The sequence below is a fragment of the Monopterus albus genome, unplaced genomic scaffold, assembly GCF_001952655.1.
Source record: "Monopterus albus unplaced genomic scaffold, M_albus_1.0 scaffold3.1, whole genome shotgun sequence".
Lineage (NCBI taxonomy): Eukaryota > Metazoa > Chordata > Actinopteri > Synbranchiformes > Synbranchidae > Monopterus > Monopterus albus.
The window spans coordinates 10,797,260-10,815,981 of NW_018127883.1; the positions used below are offsets into that span (position 1 = coordinate 10,797,260).

At 38.8% G+C, this 18,722-nt stretch overlaps 4 protein-coding genes across 4 annotated transcripts in view; 3 read left to right on the plus strand and 1 right to left on the minus strand.

The window, feature by feature from the left end:
* Positions 1-7,350, plus strand: part of LOC109961294 (toll-like receptor 13) — an 11,414-nt gene extending 4,064 nt beyond the window's left edge. Inside the window, exons 2-3 of the mRNA XM_020601994.1 lie at positions 81-224; positions 7,014-7,350. Of these exons, the coding sequence (XP_020457650.1) occupies positions 81-224; positions 7,014-7,284 (415 nt within the window). The 3' untranslated portion in view covers positions 7,285-7,350. The remainder of the gene's footprint in view (positions 1-80; positions 225-7,013) is intronic.
* A 1,986-nt stretch (positions 7,351-9,336) lies between these two features.
* LOC109961303 (leucine-rich repeat-containing protein 15-like) lies at positions 9,337-11,699 on the plus strand. Its single transcript, XM_020602006.1, has 2 exons — positions 9,337-9,442; positions 9,767-11,699. The coding sequence occupies exon 2, from the start codon at positions 9,777-9,779 to the stop codon at positions 11,697-11,699; it is 1,923 nt and encodes a 640-aa protein (XP_020457662.1). The 5' UTR covers positions 9,337-9,442; positions 9,767-9,776.
* Positions 11,685-15,035, plus strand: LOC109959844 (toll-like receptor 13). The gene is made up of 4 exons (XM_020599554.1): positions 11,685-13,345; positions 13,793-13,910; positions 14,267-14,545; positions 14,860-15,035. The coding sequence occupies exons 1-3, from the start codon at positions 11,710-11,712 to the stop codon at positions 14,508-14,510; spliced, it is 1,998 nt and encodes a 665-aa protein (XP_020455210.1). The 5' UTR covers positions 11,685-11,709; the 3' UTR covers positions 14,511-14,545; positions 14,860-15,035.
* Positions 15,036-15,567: 532 nt separating this feature from the next.
* Positions 15,568-17,719, minus strand: ccl20b (chemokine (C-C motif) ligand 20b). Its single transcript, XM_020599566.1, has 4 exons — positions 17,549-17,719; positions 17,119-17,221; positions 16,060-16,134; positions 15,568-15,939 (listed from the first exon to the last, which is right to left on the minus strand). The coding sequence occupies exons 1-4, from the start codon at positions 17,700-17,702 to the stop codon at positions 15,873-15,875; spliced, it is 399 nt and encodes a 132-aa protein (XP_020455222.1). The 5' UTR covers positions 17,703-17,719; the 3' UTR covers positions 15,568-15,872.
* Positions 17,720-18,722: the final 1,003 nt, after the last annotated feature.

Consider the following 18,722-nt stretch of genomic DNA (forward strand, 5'->3'; position numbering starts at 1 on the left):
GGTGTCACCACAGTACTGGTGGTGCTGCACTATCAGAGGAACTAATGAAGTGTATAACAATGGCTTTATTACTGACTCTTTCACATTTTCCTTTTCTCTACCTCAGGTAAACCCATCATAGACAACATTACAGATGCCATCTATGGAAGCAGGAAGACCATCTGTGTGATCAGTCGCAGATACCTTGAGAGTGAGTGGTGCTCCAGAGAGATCCAGGTGGCCAGGTAATGTGTCAGCTGACTAATCTGAGCTGAGATACATGAGAAATTGTCTCTATACGTATGAAGTGTGCATGTTATACATTAAGCTGTAGTTAATCCTTTATAAACAAAATGAATTATATCTACACACTTAGTTTACTCAAAGCTTAAAAATATCTCAGAAACTGTGTTGCAACAGTCTGAACACCGTAGTAATAAAACTGTAGCATCTTCATATAGAAACGACTAAGGTCAAGATCAAAGTGTTTATTTGTCATATCCACAGTTAGGAAACGTGCTTTTCTGTACAATGAAATTCTTACTTGGCCGTCCACATTAATGTCACACAGTACAAGTGAAATATAAAGTAGATGATCAATAATAAATCTAAATAGGCAGTAACACAAGTCTAAGTCACTTTAAAGCAGCAAGTGAAAGAAGCACAAAAAAAAAAATACAACAAGAACACAATATAACGCTGAGGGAATATATGCCATGTGGGAGCCATGGAGTGCAAATACTCAGCAGTGAGTGTGCAATTATGCATGTGCAAAATGAGTATGTAAACAATACAGATCGAATTACATGAGGTAGATCCTACGTCAGCTGTTTAGAAGTCTGATGGCAGTCGGAAAGAAAGAGTTTTTCAGTCTAGAGGTCCTACATTTCACACTTCTGAGCCTCCGACCGGAGGGTAGGGGTATGAACTGTCCATGCTGGGAGTGGGTGGGACCCTTGAGGATGGAGGCAGCTTTCCTACGCACCCTGCAGTGGTAAATGCTCTGCAGAGAGGGCAGTGGGGTCCTGGCGATCCTCTCCGCAGTCTTTACCACTCTCTGCAGGTGCTTCCAGTCCATAGCAATTGCTCCCATACCAGACAGTGATGCAGCTGGTCAAGATGCTCTCAGCGATGCAGCTGTAGAAGTTGCAAAGGATCCTAGGCGACATGTCAATCCTCCTCAGCCTCCTCAGGAAGTACAGTCAGCGTTGGGCCTTCTTGACCAGCTGTGTGGTGTTATGTGGAAAGAAGGAAAAACTCAAATAACTTCAAAACTTTTAATCACCGTCTTCAATTAAATGAAGTAATACATTCCTAAGACTGATTCCCGGGTTCATTCACGTATTGTGTCTTTATAAAGAGAGCTTACAGATCTAGGGGAACTAGTTGATAAGTGCATGTCCATGGCTGACAGACTGTATCAGATCCATCCATTTTCCATACCACTCAGTCCCAAACGGGGTCACGGAGCTGAGAGACTGAAACTTGAAAATATTAAGCTATGGAAAAGATATGATGATACTGAAAATCAGAGCAGAAAGGATAATCTCATCTTTCTCACAATTTGATTGTGAATGTGTGAGTTTTTCCTGGAAGCAGTGTGAACTCAATTCATATCAAAGCATCAAAAACAGAAGTAGAAAAGAAACATTCATTTTGGGGAAGCACTTGTCCTCAGCTATATTTGTTTCTCTATTTAGTTTCCGTCTGTTTGATGAGCAGAAAGACGTGCTGATTCTAGTGTTTCTGGAAGAGATCCCAACCGCTCTGTTGTCTCCTTACTACCGCATGAAGAAACTGCTGAAGAGGAAGACCTGCCTGAGTTGGCCTCGAGCCATACAGCACACCAACCTGTTCTGGGAGAAACTTCGCCAGGCTCTGAAGACCACAGAAGATGTTGGCAGGGACAGGTTTCCCCTCACTCTGCTGAACAGAGTATACCAAAATAGAAATACAGTCCTCTCAGTATGAGGTTTTTGGACCAGTTTAGTTCACTGGTTTGAGTCATTTGGGACTTTTTTTTGTTTGTTTTACCCAAAAAATGTCCATAGGCTCATGGAAAGAATATTGTACGAAAGAGTATTAGGGCCACTGCATAAATTTTTTTTTAAATTCTGACTTTATTCTCAGAATTCTGACTTTAAACTCAGAATTCTGACTTTATTCTTAGAATTCTGAGTTTAAAGTCAGAATTCTGAGAATAAAGTCAGAATTCTGAGTTGAAAGACAACTTTATTCTCAGAATCTGAGTTGAAAGTCAGAATTCTGAGAATAAAGTCAGAATTAAACAAAACATTTATGCAGTGGCCCTAATACTCTTCCGTAATATTGGCATTAATTTTTACTGCTGAAAATTATTGCTTTTTGAACATTTCACTTTCTGGCCTTTGCTCAATCTACACACATTTATCAGCTTACTAATCAGTTGTCATGTAAAATCAGCAGCCACAAACTGAACAGTTTCCATTCAACCAAATAGGAAGAACAAGTTATCAATTAAAATGAGTTTTCCCTTTTTGAAAGCCTAATGAGTATGTGCGCTGTCCCTGTGACTGGATATCATCAGATAACAACAGATGAACAGATCCTAACTGGACAACAGATAAGGACATATGCATATGGTGGCCCAAGAAGGAAAAAAAGGACTGAGAACCAATTGGTGCCATCAAAAATACTTCAGCTCATGCAGTTCCTGATGATTAAATCATCTCTGTCTGGGAGCCACTATCTACTGTACCAGTCGGGTCTGATAAAAGTGATAGATCTCTTTCATATTTATTTTTTGAACAGTCACTTGTAAAGTGTTAGAACCTGTTTTGAAACCAGGCACAATGTAAACCAATAAAATGGCTCTTTACAAGGGGCTTGTTATGTAACAATCATCCCTGCATTTCCAAAACCTGTTATATTTGTTGGTTCTTACTGACATGGTGCATTGCTGTGAGAAAGTATTTTCCAAGTTAGGAAAACCACAATTCTCTAAAATATCGAAGAAACAAAAGGAACAGTCCAGTTTACCAATTTGACTAAACTGAAATAACAATACATATAACAGTTTATCTCAAGGCTTTTTTTTGTTTTGTTTTTTTCAGCATCATCCTGTAACAAGAAATGACAAAAATAGCTTCAAAAACAGAAAAAAAAGAAATTCCACCCTGCTAGCTGCTTTCACTTCCTTAACTGACCCATGAAAATATAGGCAATTGGAACAGAACAGGTTATAAGCCTCCCAGCACAGCGAACACTTTTCTCGTGCACACAATAGAAAACATACAAGAAAGATTTTTTTCATCTCATATAAACAAAGGAAGATAATTCAACTACAAGAACCTGTGGATGTGACATCAGTGATCTATCTGCCCTTGTTTGTGAGTTAGTAAGTATTAGAAGTCTTTTTTGTTATATTGTCATATTGATAGGCACCTTGTTACCATTTCAATGTAAAATGTTGGCTGATTTAAAGCCTCAACCACTTGTAGTGAGGTTAAAAACTGTCTCAAATGTTATACTTCTTTTAGGTTTGGAAAATGAATATCCTGTATTTGTCTTTTGGTACTGTTTTTGATGGTTTTTATTTTTCTGTTTTATTGAACTTTCAGGATGACCTTGTGCAGGTTTATTCACCAGTTGGACTTTAGGTCAAGAAATTGCAAACCCTTGTTTTGAATTTTTTTGTTTTGTTTGTTTGTTTGTTTTTGCAATAGAAATTAAAACATGGATCCTGGAGCGAAAGAAGACAAAACAATGCAAGTGAGGAAAAGAAAACTTATCATTTTTCTCTACTTGCTGCATTTCAGCACTTTTGTTGCCCCAGTCACAGGATTTTCACTGAAGGCTTGCAGAATGACTTCTAATACTGTCATATGTGTCAAGAGTCACCTTGGAGCTGTTCCTCGAGATATTCCCTCAACAGTGAAAGTAGCTGACTTGTCTGAAAACAAAATCTCAAGAATTCAAGTAGCAGATTTCAAAAATCTACCTCTTCTGACACAGTTAGAGCTAAATCGCAACCACATTTCACAGATAGACAACGGTGCCTTTGCCAATCTGATTTGTCTTGAGAAGTTAAATCTAAACAATAATAAACTTGTCGAACTTGGAGAGGATGTTTTTCATGGTTTGAGCAACCTCACCGAGCTTCGACTCAGCAGTAATCGCATCCAAACTGTGGCATCCAGCTCTTTTAGGTCCATGACAAGCTTAAAGTTTTTGGACATTTCTCATAACAAACTTTACGAAATAGCAAAGGTTCATTCAATATTGCAGCACCTGCCACACCTGCGAGAGCTGTACATTAAAAACAACAATATAAACACTTTTCATTCATGGGAACTGACAAACAGCTCACTAGAACTTGGGTATCTTGATTTGTCTCAGAATCCAATTGCAGTCTTTCAAATCACTGCAGACATTTTTCCACATCTCATCTGGTTCAACATCGGCGGCTCTCGCACAAAGCAGCAGATGATGTGGGATGTGCGTAACAAGACTTTCCTTAATCAAGTTTCTACTCTTGATATTAGTGGGCTGCAAATGGCTTTGGGTGACATGAAAACATTACTAGAGACTGCAAACTCCTCACTTAGGACGCTGAGGATGAATGCAATGAAACACAGCCTCACAGCGCTAATCAACATTTCCTGCACCATCCCAACAATGTCCAACTTACAGCTCCGCTATTACAAGCTCAGATCGGTCAGTTCAACTATGTTTACATTGTGTATTTATGTAACAGAGCTAGATTTAACACAGAATCACATACAAATCATCCACGTCAATGCCTTCAGATCTCTTCCGGGTCTGAGAATCTTAAATCTGAGTCAGAACAAGCTTTCATCTGTTCCAGTTGCAATAAGGAACCTTCCAACTCTTAGAGAGTTGAATCTCAGCGCTAATAACATCAGTAGACTTGGATGTGATGACTTTGCCAATCAAACCATGCTCAGACAGCTTAGCCTTTATAACAACATGATCTCAGCTCTAAATGAGTGTGTTTTCAAGGATCTAATACGATTACAAGTTTTAAAGCTACAAACCAATCACATTAACAAATTAAATGGTGCTTTCCAAAGACATTTACCGAATCTTAGACAACTGTATTTGAATGTAAATCAACTGACTAATATTAAATATGGAGAGTTTAAGGGTTTACACTCCCTCCAAAACCTGTCATTACATGACAACCAAATAGAAACACTTGAAAAAGGGTGTTTTATTGGACTGACGAATCTTACCGATATGTTACTACAGAAGAATCTTATTACACAAAAAGCATTAAATAACGGTAGCTTCAATGATCTGATCAGTTTAAGAAGACTAGATTTTAGAGATAACTATATTAAATTTGAAAACGATTCACTTTTGCCTAATCCACCATTTTCTCAGCTGTCATGTCTGGAGACCTTGGCTATTCCTTCACAACATGGCAAAGGGACATCCAAATTGCCTCGCAACCTCCTGCAAGGCTTGACAAATCTGATAGAGTTCAGTGTCAGGGACATTCAACTTATATTCTTGCACAAAGACATGTTTATTTACACTCCTCAGCTGCAAACACTTGACATTAGCTCAAATGACCTTATGGATCTCTCTTCAGATTTGTTCTCCCCAGTTCAAAACCTTAAAAGTCTCTACATTGAGAGTGAGTGGTGCTCCAGAGAGATCCAGGTGGCCAGGTAATGTGTCAGCTGACTAATCTGAGCTGAGATACATGAGAAATTGTCTCTATACGTATGAAGTGTGCATGTTATACATTAAGCTGTAGTTAATCCTTTATAAACAATATGAATTATATCTACACACTTAGTTTACTCAAAGCTTAAAAATATCTCAGAAACTGTGTTGCAACAGTCTGAACACCGTAGTAATAAAACCGTAGCATCTTCATATAGAAACAACTAAGGTCAAGATCAAAGTGTTTATTTGTCATATCCACAGTTAGGAAACGTGCTTTTCTGTACAATGAAATTCTTACTTGGCCGTCCACATTAATGTCACACAGTACAAGTGAAATATAAAGTAGATGATCAATAACAAATCTAAATAGGCAGTAACACAAGTCTAAGTCACTTTAAAGCAGCAAGTGAAAGAAGCACAAAAAAAAAAATACAACAAGAACACAATATAACGCTGAGGGAATATATGCCATGTGGGAGCCATGGAGTGCAAATACTCAGCAGTGAGTGTGCAATTATGCATGTGCAAAATGAGTATGTAAACAATACAGATCGAATTACATGAGGTAGATCCTACGTCAGCTGTTTAGAAGTCTGATGGCAGTCGGAAAGAAAGTTTTTCAGTCTAGAGGTCCTACATTTCACACTTCTGAGCCTCCGACCGGAGGGTAGGGGTATGAACTGTCCGTGCTGGGAGTGGGTGGGACCCTTGAGGATGGAGGCAGCTTTCCTACGCACCCTGCAGCGGTAAATGCTCTGCAGAGAGGGCAGTGGGGTCCTGGCGATCCTCTCCGCAGTCTTTACCACTCTCTGCAGGTGCTTCCAGTCCATAGCAGTAATGCTCCCATACCAGACAGTGATGCAGCTCGTCATGATGCTCTCGGCGATATAGCTGTAGAAGTTGCAAAGGATCCTAGCCTCCTCAGGAAGTACAGTCAGCGTTGGGCCTTCTTGACCAGCTGTGTGGTGTTATGTGGAAGGAAGGAAAAACTCAAATAACTTCATAACTTTTAAGCACCGTCTTCAATTAAATGAAGTAATACATTCCTAAGACTGATTCCCGGGTTCATTCACGTATTGCGTCTTTATAAAGAGAACTTACAGATCTAGGGGAACTAGTTGATAAGTGCATGTCCATGGCTGACAGACTGTATCAGATCCATCCATTTTCCATACCACTCAGTCCCAAACGGGGTCACGCTCATGATGCTCTCGGCGAAGCAGCTGTAGAAGTTGCAAAGGATCCTAGCCTCCTCAGGAAGTACAGTCAGCGTTGGGTCTTCTTGACCAGCTGTGTGGTGGTATAACATTCATTTTGGGGAAGCACTTGTCCTCAGCTATATTTGTTTCTCTGTTTAGTTTCCGTCTGCTTGATGAGCAGAAAGACGTGCTGATTCTAGTGTTTCTGGAAGAGATCCCAACCGCTCTGTTGTCTCCTTACTACCGCATGAAGAAACTGCTGAAGAGGAAGACCTGCCTGAGTTGGCCTCGAGCCATACAGCACACCAACCTGTTCTGGGAGAAACTTCGCCAGGCTCTGAAGACCACAGAAGATGTTGGCGGGGACAGGTTTCCCATCACTCTGCAGAACAGAGTATACCAAAATAGAAATACAGTCCTCTTAGTATGAGGTTTAGAACCAGTTTAGTTCACTGGTTTGAGTCATTTGGGACTTTTTGTTTGTTTGTTTTACCCAAAAAATTTCCATAGCCTCATGGAAAGAATGTTGGCATTAATTTTTACTGCTGAAAATTAAAGCTTTTTGAACATTTCACTTTTCTGGCCTTTGCTCTGTCTACACACGTTTATCAATTAAAATGAGTTTTCCCTTTTTGAAAGCCTAATGAGTATGTGCGCTGTCCCTGTGACTGGATATCATCAGATAACAACAGATGAACAGATCCTAACTGGACAACAGATAAGGACATATGCATATGGTGGCCCAAGAAGGAAAAAAAGGACTGAGAACCAATTGGTGCCATCAAAAATACTTCAGCTCATGCAGTTCCTGATGATTAAATCATCTCTGTCTGGGAGCCACTATCTACTGTACCAGTCGGGTCTGATAAAAGTGATAGATCTCTTTCATATTTATTTTTTGAACAGTCACTTGTAAAGTGTTAGAACCTGTTTTGAAACCAGGCACAATGTAAACCAATAAAATGGCTCTTTACAAGGGGCTTGTTATGTAACAATCATCCCTGCATTTCCAAAACCTGTTATATTTGTTGGTTCTTACTGACATGGTGCATTGCTGTGAGAAAGTATTTTCCAAGTTACACAGTGGAGCACTGATAACCACTGATGTGCAGAATACAGTATGCCAGTGTAAATATCATATAGCTTAAATGAAGAGTTGGAACAAACTGATGTAGAAAATATGTTATCCAGTCCTAGCCACTCAGAACTGCTGCTCCCAGCCAAACGCCATCCAGCTACCAGTCAATTACCAGCCAGTTTCCAGCCAACCTCCCCACTGCTTCATTAGGCATGACTGGTTTCCATAATAAAAACAGCCATTGAAGTGCCATTCAATCATTTGAATTATGTCATCATTAGACGATGCTTTGCTCGTAAAAACACATTAAATCAGAAACAATGTGTGACTACCTAAAGGACACTGTATTAATACTGCAGAGGCATGTGTCTTTGTTTAGGCCAAGGCTTCTATAATGTGCTTCCCACACTTAAAGTAGTTGCTGGAGCTAAAGACAGTATGTATATCAAATCAATGAATCAAAACTTTATTTTTATAGCATACAGAGCATGAGTGAGTGACACAGAGCCTGAAAGATATTGTCTCAATCCATGAGCATGAGAGTCGAACCACCTTGCCTTAACAATAACACCAGAAATACTGAGTTGTGACTGTCTGCCGCTGCCAGCCTGATAATTCACTGAATGGCAAGAACATGAAGTCACAGTGACCTTAACCTTTGACCACCAAAATCTAATTAGTTCATCCTAGTTTCCAAGTGGACATTTTTTGCCAAATTTTTAGGCTATCCCTCAGAATGTTCCAAAGATATCACACAAATTAAAGGTTAAGAACCTCTGGTATAAAAACATCAATGAGCTACTGTGTTAAAGCCCCACATCAGCACTTCCAAATGGTTTTCTCAGTTTGCACCTACATTACATATAAATAGCAATTTCCTATCTAAAAAAAGCATGATCATTGTATTCACTGACAAATGGACAGACTCCATATGGTCAATCAGTTTGAGCAGTAAAATACATGGACAAAGGTATTGTTTCACAGAAGAAGGAAGTGTTAGTAATGGAGGACGGCCTGTGCTTGGTTTTCACTACAGTAGTCAGAGGAAGTTAGGAAAACCACAATTCTCTATTATATCAAAGAAACAAAAGGAACAGTCCAGTTTATCAATTTCACTAAACTGAAATAACAACAATACATATAACAGTTTACCTCAAGGCTTTGTTTTTGTTTTTTCAGCATCATCGTGTAACAAGAACTGACAAAACTTCAAAGTAGATAATTCATTATAATGAAACTGAAAATGCATGACAAACCTTCCACAAAACAGAACAAGCAAGAAAATCCACCTTGCTGGCTGCTTTTACTTCCTTAACTGACCCATGAAAATACAGGCAATTGGAACAGAACAGGTTATAAGCCTTTCAGCACAGCGAACACTTTTCTCGTGCACACAATAAAAAACACAAGAAAGATTTTTTTTCATCTCATATAAACAAAGGAAGATAATTCAACTACAAGAACCTGTGGATGTGACATCAGTGATCTATCTGCCCTTGTTTGTGAGTTAGTAAGTATTAGAAGTCTTTTTTGTTATATTGTCATATTGATAGGCACCTTGTTACCATTTCAATGTAAAATGTTGGCTGATTTAAAGCCTCAACCACTTGTAGTGAGGTTAAAAACTGTCTCAAATGTTATACTTCTTTTAGGTTTGGAAAATGAATATCCTGTATTTGTCTTTTGGTACTGTTTTTGATGGTTTTTATTTTTCTGTTTTATTGAACTTTCAGGATGACCTTGTGCAGGTTTATTCACCAGTTGGACTTTAGGTCAAGAAATTGCAAACCCTTGTTTTGAATTTTTTTGTTTTGTTTGTTTGTTTTTGCAATAGAAATTAAAACATGGATCCTGGAGCGAAAGAAGACAAAACAATGCAAGTGAGGAAAAGAAAACTTATCATTTTTCTCTACTTGCTGCATTTCAGCACTTTTGTTGCCCCAGTCACAGGATTTTCACTGAAGGCTTGCAGAATGACTTCTAATACTGTCATATGTGCCAAGAGTCAACTCAAAGCTGTTCCTCGAGATATTCCCTCAACAGTGAAAGTAGCTGACTTGTCTGAAAACAAAATCTCAAGAATTCAAGTAGCAGATTTCAAAAATCTACCTCTTCTGACACAGTTAGAGCTAAATCGCAACCACATTTCACAGATAGACAACGGTGCCTTTGCCAATCTGATTTGTCTTGAGAAGTTAAATCTAAACAATAATAAACTTGTCGAACTTGGAGAGGATGTTTTTCATGGTTTGAGCAACCTCACCGAGCTTCGACTCAGCAGTAATCGCATCCAAACTGTGGCATCCAGCTCTTTTAGGTCCATGACAAGCTTAAAGTTTTTGGACATTTCTCATAACAAACTTTACGAAATAGCAAAGGTTCATTCAATATTGCAGCACCTGCCACACCTGCGAGAGCTGTACATTAAAAACAACAATATAAACACTTTTCATTCATGGGAACTGACAAACAGCTCACTAGAACTTGGGTATCTTGATTTGTCTCAGAATCCAATTGCAGTCTTTCAAATCACTGCAGACATTTTTCCACATCTCATCTGGTTCAACATCGGCGGCTCTCGCACAAAGCAGCAGATGATGTGGGATGTGCGTAACAAGACTTTCCTTAATCAAGTTTCTACTCTTGATATTAGTGGGCTGCAAATGGCTTTGGGTGACATGAAAACATTACTAGAGACTGCAAACTCCTCACTTAGGACGCTGAGGATGAATGCAATGAAACACAGCCTCACAGCGCTAATCAACATTTCCTGCACCATCCCAACAATGTCCAACTTACAGCTCCGCTATTACAAGCTCAGATCGGTCAGTTCAACTATGTTTACATTGTGTATTTATGTAACAGAGCTAGATTTAACACAGAATCACATACAAATCATCCACGTCAATGCCTTCAGATCTCTTCCGGGTCTGAGAATCTTAAATCTGAGTCAGAACAAGCTTTCATCTGTTCCAGTTGCAATAAGGAACCTTCCAACTCTTAGAGAGTTGAATCTCAGCGCTAATAACATCAGTAGACTTGGATGTGATGACTTTGCCAATCAAACCATGCTCAGACAGCTTAGCCTTTATAACAACATGATCTCAGCTCTAAATGAGTGTGTTTTCAAGGATCTAATACGATTACAAGTTTTAAAGCTACAAACCAATCACATTAACAAATTAAATGGTGCTTTCCAAAGACATTTACCGAATCTTAGACAACTGTATTTGAATGTAAATCAACTGACTAATATTAAATATGGAGAGTTTAAGGGTTTACACTCCCTCCAAAACCTGTCATTACATGACAACCAAATAGAAACACTTGAAAAAGGGTGTTTTATTGGACTGACGAATCTTACCGATATGTTACTACAGAAGAATCGTATTACAGAAAAAGCATTAAACAAAGGTACCTTCAATGATCTGATCAATTTAAGAAGACTAGATTTAAGGGAAAATCGCATTCAATATGGAAACAGTTCAGCTTTGCCTAATCCACCATTTTCTCAGCTATCATGTCTGGAGACTTTGGCTATTCCTTCACAACATCGCAGAATGAAGTCTCACTTGCCTCGCAACCTCCTGCAAGGCTTGACAAATCTGATAGAGTTCAGTGCCAGGGACATTCAACTTATATTCTTGCACAAAGACATGTTGATTTACACTCCTCAGCTGCAAACACTTGACATTAGCTCAAATGACCTTGTGGATCTCTCTTCAGATTTGTTCTCCCCAGTTCGAGACTGCAAACTCCTCACTTAGGACGCTGAGGATGAATGCAATGAAACACAGCCTCACAGCGCTAATCAACATTTCCTGCACCATCCCAACAATGTCCAACTTACAGCTCCGCTATTACAAGCTCAGATCGGTCAGTTCAACTATGTTTACATTGTGTATTTATGTAACAGAGCTAGATTTAACACAGAATCGCATACAAATCATCCACATCAATGCCTTCAGATCTCTTCCGGGTCTGAGAATCTTAAGTCTGAGTCAGAACAAGCTTTCATCTGTTCCAGTTGCAATAAGGAACCTTCCAACTCTTAGAGAGTTGAATCTCAGTGCTAATAACATCAGTAGACTTGGATGTGATGACTTTGCCAATCAAACCATGCTCAGACAGCTTAGCCTTTATAACAACATGATCTCAGCTCTAAATGAGTGTGTTTTCAAGGATTTAATACGATTACAAGTTTTAAAGCTACAAACCAATCACATTTACAAATTAAATGGTGCTTTCCAAAGACATTTACCGAATGTTAGACAACTGTATTTGAATGCAAATAAACTGACTAATATTAAATACGGAGAGTTTAAGGGTTTACACTCCCTCCAAAACCTGTCATTACATGACAACCAAATAAAAACACTTGAAAAGGGGTGTTTTATTGGACTGACGAATCTTACCGATATGTTACTACAGAAGAATCTTATTACACAAAAAGCATTAAATAACGGTAGCTTCAATGATCTGATCAGTTTAAGAAGACTAGATTTTAGAGATAACTATATTAAATTTGAAAACGATTCACTTTTGCCTAATCCACCATTTTCTCAGCTGTCATGTCTGGAGACCTTGGCTATTCCTTCACAACATGGCAAAGGGACATCCAAATTGCCTCGCAACCTCCTGCAAGGCTTGACAAATCTGATAGAGTTCAGTGCCAGGGACATTCAACTTATATTCTTGCACAAAGACATGTTGATTTACACTCCTCAGCTGCAAACACTTGACATTAGCTCAAATGACCGCATGAATCACAGTCTAGATTTGTTCTCTCAAGTTCGAAACCTTAAAAGTCTCTACATATCTAGAACAAGTCTTCAGTCTCTAGACTTTCTTATAGGTGCCAACCTTACCAAGCTGGAGTTTTTACAGGCAAGAAGAAATCAATACTCAGTTATCAGTGAAGAAATAATAAAGTCTGTACCAGCTCTTGTTTATATGGATCTTCAAGGCAACAGTTTTACCTGTGACTGTAATAATGCCTGGTTCCTCAAATGGGCAGAAGACAACAACCAAACCCAAGTTTTTGATGCCTTCAACTTTGTTTGCAACTTTCCTCTGGACCTCAAAGGTATGAAACTGTTGGACCTTGACATCCGGTCTTGCTCAGTAGACACTGATTTCATCTGCTTTATCTCCACCACATCTATGACTCTCTTTTTTATGGTGGTGTCCTTCACCTACCATTTCCTGAGGTGGCAGTTGGCCTACGCCTACTATCTCTTCTTAGCTTTGCTCGTTGACACAAAGCATAAAAACAAGCAGGCTCCTCATCAGTATGATGCCTTCATCTCCTACAATATCCATGATGAACCATGGGTCATCGGAGAGCTGGTACCGAAACTGGAGGAAGAGCAGGGCTGGAGACTGTGTCTGCACCATCGAGACTTCGAACCAGGTAGGACTGCCCTTTACACCTACCAGTATATTAATCTATCTACAATTAAACAAATGCTTTTTATTCTTTGGATTCAGTGGCGGTTGTTTTTAGATTTTTTTTTACTACTAGTAAGAGTTATATCTGCATATCATTGTGGAGTTTTAGTGCAATGGGAATAAAAAATGTGGCCTTTTCTCCCATACTTTTCATATGCATGTTTTTTTAGGACATAAAAAGCCATCAGGTTTCAATGTGTACGCTATACAAAAGCAAAGCTACAATCTGGAAATAAACATACTTAGGTACATAATCCATTATAGTTGTTTTTCTCATTCTGTACTTTCATCTGTTCTCCAGCGGGTGTCACCACAGTACTGGTGGTGCTGCACTATCAGAGGAACTAATGAAGAGTATAACAATGACTCTATTACTGACTCTTTCACATTTTCCTTTTCTCTACCTCAGGTAAACCCATCATAGACAACATTACAGATGCCATCTATGGAAGCAGGAAGACCATCTGTGTGATCAGTCGCAGATACCTTGAGAGTGAGTGGTGCTCCAGAGAGATCCAGGTGGCCAGGTAATGTGTCAGCTGACTAATCTGAGCTGAGACACATGAGAAATTTATGCCTCACTGGGTGGTACATTAAGTTGAGGTTTATTTCACCTTGATAGGCACTTTTACTGTTTTATGACATTATGTATAGACAAAACAAGCTGCCAATCCGAGAAAAATAAAAGGCAAATCAGTATTAAAAATCTTCAAATCCAATTTACATGTTTTCATGTTGTGTTGCGTCTCTCTTAATTCCTATTCATTCTTATGTAAATATCTCTTAATTCTTATGTAAACTCTGCATTGCCTTGCCATTGAGAGGTGCTATACAAATAAACCTGTCTTGCCTCTGCCTCATCTATCTTTGCTTCTCTGACTAGCTTCCGTCTGTTCGATGAGCAGAAAGACGTGCTGATTCTGGTGTTTCTGGACGAGATCCCAACTGCTCTGTTGTCTCCTTACTACCGCATGAGGAGACTGCTGAAGAGGAAGACCTACCTGAGTTGGCCTCAAGCCGGAGAGAACACTAAGGTGTTCTGGGAGAAACTTTGCCAGGCTCTGAAGACCAGAGAAGATGTTGGTGGGGACAGGCTCCTCCTCACTGTTGGGGACAGACCATCATAGACATGAAACACAGTCCTCTTTCTGTGTCAGTTACAGTCAGTATAGTTTATTTTTAACTTTTTTTTATCATAAATGTGCTTTAAGTACATTTGCCATCATGTTTTATTACCAAATACCCAACATTTCTGAACACCTGTGATTCACTAGGATTCACTAGTCCTGCCCTCTGTCTGAATGGATTTATTAGATCAGTGTAATAATCAGCTGACAAGGAAAATCAACGGCAACAAGTTGAACATTTTCCATTACAGCCAAACTGGAAGATCAAGCCAGGACTAAGTATGAGTGACATAAGTTTTTCCATTGTGGGAGCCTAACGAATAACTTCTGCTTTTGACTGACTGTATAGGAGATGGACAGACTGACTGCTCCCACAAGTGAAACCACTGCAAATCGATCGCCCCCTGGTGCCTGGTTGCAGTATGGGTCATAAATCCCACCGCCTCCACGGTAGTGGACGGGGTTGTGAGCCAAAATAAAAACTCAAAGTACAAATGAAATACATTTTTCCCAGAGGTTATTTCTGTCATTTTTAGTAGATTGTATCATGTAGACATTATCACATGATCATTTTTCTGTTAAGTTTGTTTTTAATGTGTCTGTGGCTAGATATGTACATTTCTAACAAAATCTTGTCTTGTTGTTCTGCAAAGATGAAATTAAATGCTTAAGTATTCAATACAAGGCAAGGTAGCTTTATTTATATGGCACATTTCAAACACAGGGACATTTCACAGTGTTTTACAGAGGCAAACATTAACATTTAAATATATAAGCATAAAAAATCTGAATAAAATCAGTTAACACAAAGTTAAAATATTGTTAAAATAAAATCACATGTAAGTTGCCCTGACAGGCAACAAAAGTGCAGGAAAGAAACTTGTCAACCAAACACACAGAAAAACCACCCAATTTTAAAGTTTACAACTGAAGAGACTGCGCTTATAGTATTAAATGACCTGTGGGGACATTGTGAATATAGTAATAGAAATTCATTAGAGACAGATAATGTCAGTTACAATCAAAATGTTTCTGCCTGGCCACAAAATGTCAGAAATGGCAAACATCACCAAAAAATTTGAAATTGCAAAAGAGAATGAAAAGCAATGAGTTTCCTCTCTCTATATATATATATATATTAACAATACTACATACCCCTGTTTATAAAACAGAATACAATTACAGAATGTAACAAAATTTATATCATCGTCTCTGATATATAATAATTTAAATAGTGTCAAAAGTGTAGAATGTGAGTCATTACAATAACAATACATTTTTCCCTGTATCAAACTGGGTTCGGAGGCACTAGACTGAATAAAATGTTACATGTTCGTGCAGACATGAACTGATGTGATGGCATTATGCTGTTGTGGTGATGATGGGAGTTTTTTCCTTTATGATTTGAGCATCCTTCTTCCTCTGTTCACTACAAAGAAACATGAAAACAAAACATGGATTTGGTTTGGTAAGCTGCTAAGTGTCCCAAATGAACGACATGTACAGAAAACCTACATTAAACACACTATGGGGCCATGTTTATACTCACTCTACACACTTCATCCCTCTCTGGGTCCAGCGCATTGAAGGGTCAGCACACACAAACCTTTCTGGAAGGTGAAAGCTGTGGGATCCATGAAACAGAGAAAACGATCACACCCCAGTCACATGAATGCACTGAATTACTTTGAAAATACAGTTTCCCTCCCTGTGGTCTAATCCCAGGTTGTGTATTAACCTCGGTGTCTCTCTAACACTGATTTGCAGCAGTGTGACATCAGAAATTCCTGCAGCACTTCCCGACTTATTTTGTCACACTTTAACTACCAGTGAAAAGCGCAAGCTAACCCACTGAGTCCCTTGTCTGATATGTGACCTGTGAGGATCAAGTTTTCTTTGTTTTCACTTCAGTCGAAGCATGTCTTTTGATTTAACTGAAGACCCGTCCCTACTGAGCAACCGCATATCAGATATGAGTAACAGGATACAAGATAACATTCTGCTGGATGGCACCCTGTTGAACTAACTCCACTACATTTATTTAATAACTTTAGTTACTTGTCAGAATAAGATCAATAAAATAAAATACAATATAATCATTACAGTATACTGACCCGTGGTCAGAAATTCACAAGCTATCCAAGCTCCATCTTTACCAGCTGCAACATGACACATTAAACTGCAACTATTTTTATTACTATTTGGCTGTTAAATGATTTGATGGCTCCACATTCTCAATGTGAAAATTCTCTACTTTCCCAAAAAAAATTATTTGGGGAAAAAAATATTTAGTAAGAAATAAGATACTGACAAACATCATCTTCTGCTCTAGGATAACGCAATAGGCATTTTTCAGTTTGAGTGAAACAAATCAAAACTATTCTATCAATTCATTAAATTAATACTCTTTTACGGTGTTTTATTTAATACACAAGTTGTCTAAATAGTTTCTAAAGTATAACTGCAATATTTGTGATACATATCAGCCAAATAACCTCATGCTACTAGTTTTTGTTCCCTGTGCAGCTGTTGCTAGTTCCCTTTGTGACTCACTGAAGTGTTGTTTTTACTTCTCTGTCACCATCCTGACACTAAAACATTAACTCACATAACGGCGTTGATGTCACAGAAAGTGTTGATTGTCTGGATGCTGTATCCCAGCAGCTGTTTGCATGGCAACGGACGCCTGGCGTATCTCAGGCAGCAGCTCGCTAAAGACACACACACACAAATAATTTGTAGACAAAATAAAATACGAACAATGTTTTCATTTACAGGTGCATTATAAAATACTGATAGTGGAAACACAGCATTGCTTAGCATTATTACAATGTGGAAGCACACAATACATGCATTAAATGTTCTTAAATGAGTTTTTTACAGCTTTCAGTTCAGCACTACAGCAACATAACCCTGAAAATAATATAGGACTGCCCCCTTAAATGCATCAAAATCTTTACAGGGATAACAGAAATTTATCAGTACTCTAGAAATCCAGGATATTGTACATGTTAACCAGTAGTGACTGAAGAACTCACCTGACTCTGTGCCACTGATAAAGGCTGTGAGGATGACAAGGGAGCACAGAGCTGCCAGAAAACACATTTTGCAGCTTGCCATGTTTCCACCGTTAGTGTTCTGAGTCAGCGTGAGGCTGTAGTAGCTTGAGTGATGTAAAGTGGTTGAAAGCATTCAGGGAGAGTGTGACAGGGACAGCATTAGCTCACTGCTTAAGTAGGACATCTGTGGGACTTTCCCCCATTCGGCAGGATTGCATAATAGCGTGGGAGATCATTAGATCAGCAAGCATGCCAGGAAACAGAACAAGGCATACCTGACACGCTCCAGCCTCTAGCTGGGAGGAAACATCAGGAAATTACCTGTATTTTGTACAGCACCATATTTTACCCCACCTCCCCTCCCCAAGGGGGGGGGGGGGGGCTTTACAAAGAGTTTAACCCGATAGTTGTACAGCTATAACTTCCCTGAAAAAAAGCCATAGATGGAATGTCACCTTGTTTCCTAAAGCTCAGTTGGTGCAGATTTAATAAATATCAAACATGATTTTGGTACTGTCTGCCACAAAGCATGATGACTTGATCAGAGGATGATATGACAAAGTTTGATCATTCTCGCAAAATCAAAAGCTGAAATCCAGTTATAGTCAGACATTTTGGACACTTATTTATTATTAGGCCATTTCACTGAAAGTCCTTGATCTAAGCTACATGAAAAAATAACTATACAGTGCATTCCACAAGTTATTCTTCAACCTGCCACTGGGGACACGACTGCACTACTACTGTTATGTTACCACATGAGCCATATTAAGCTAATCTGTTGATTACTGGCCAACCATCACAACAAAACTGCTTTAACAGAATGTAAGACTGGACTTGGATTTAACCTTGCATCACTTTTAGCCCCTTAGTTGCTTGCTTTGGCTTTGGCTTGTAGATTTAATGCACGGTTCAGTCTGTAAATCAGCAAAAATTCTAAGATAAAAAAATCTAAATCATCAAAAATCAAAATTGCTAAATCAAAAATTCTAAGATAAAGATAAAAAAAAAATCCACCAAACAGCTGGTGAGTATTAAAATGTAGCTGTCTGAGGAGCTGGTGGAGACTACAACAGAGCTTAAAAGAGAGCAGATACTGAATCTCTGGCTCCAAATAAATGCTAATCCTGCTCCATGACAGCAGGATGTGGAA

What these genes read in the sequence shown, in the direction of transcription:
- LOC109959844 (XM_020599554.1), top strand. Translation starts at nt 11,710, where the DNA reads ATGAATGCAATGAAACACAGCCTCACAGCGCTAATCAACATTTCCTGC. An exon ending in CCATCGAGACTTCGAACCAG is followed by an intron (nt 13,346 to 13,792) that starts GTAGGACTGCCC and finishes TCTCTACCTCAG; the next exon opens with GTAAACCCATCATAGACAAC. An exon ending in AGAGAGATCCAGGTGGCCAG is followed by an intron (nt 13,911 to 14,266) that starts GTAATGTGTCAG and finishes TTCTCTGACTAG; the next exon opens with CTTCCGTCTGTTCGATGAGC.
- ccl20b (XM_020599566.1), bottom strand. Translation starts at nt 17,702, where the DNA reads ATGCTTTCAACCACTTTACATCACTCAAGCTACTACAGCCTCACGCTG. An exon ending in TGTGACATCAACGCCGTTAT is followed by an intron (nt 16,135 to 17,118) that starts GTGAGTTAATGT and finishes TGGATCCCACAG; the next exon opens with CTTTCACCTTCCAGAAAGGT. An exon ending in AGAGGGATGAAGTGTGTAGA is followed by an intron (nt 15,940 to 16,059) that starts GTGAGTATAAAC and finishes GTTTCTTTGTAG; the next exon opens with TGAACAGAGGAAGAAGGATG.
- LOC109961303 (XM_020602006.1), top strand. Translation starts at nt 9,777, where the DNA reads ATGGATCCTGGAGCGAAAGAAGACAAAACAATGCAAGTGAGGAAAAGA.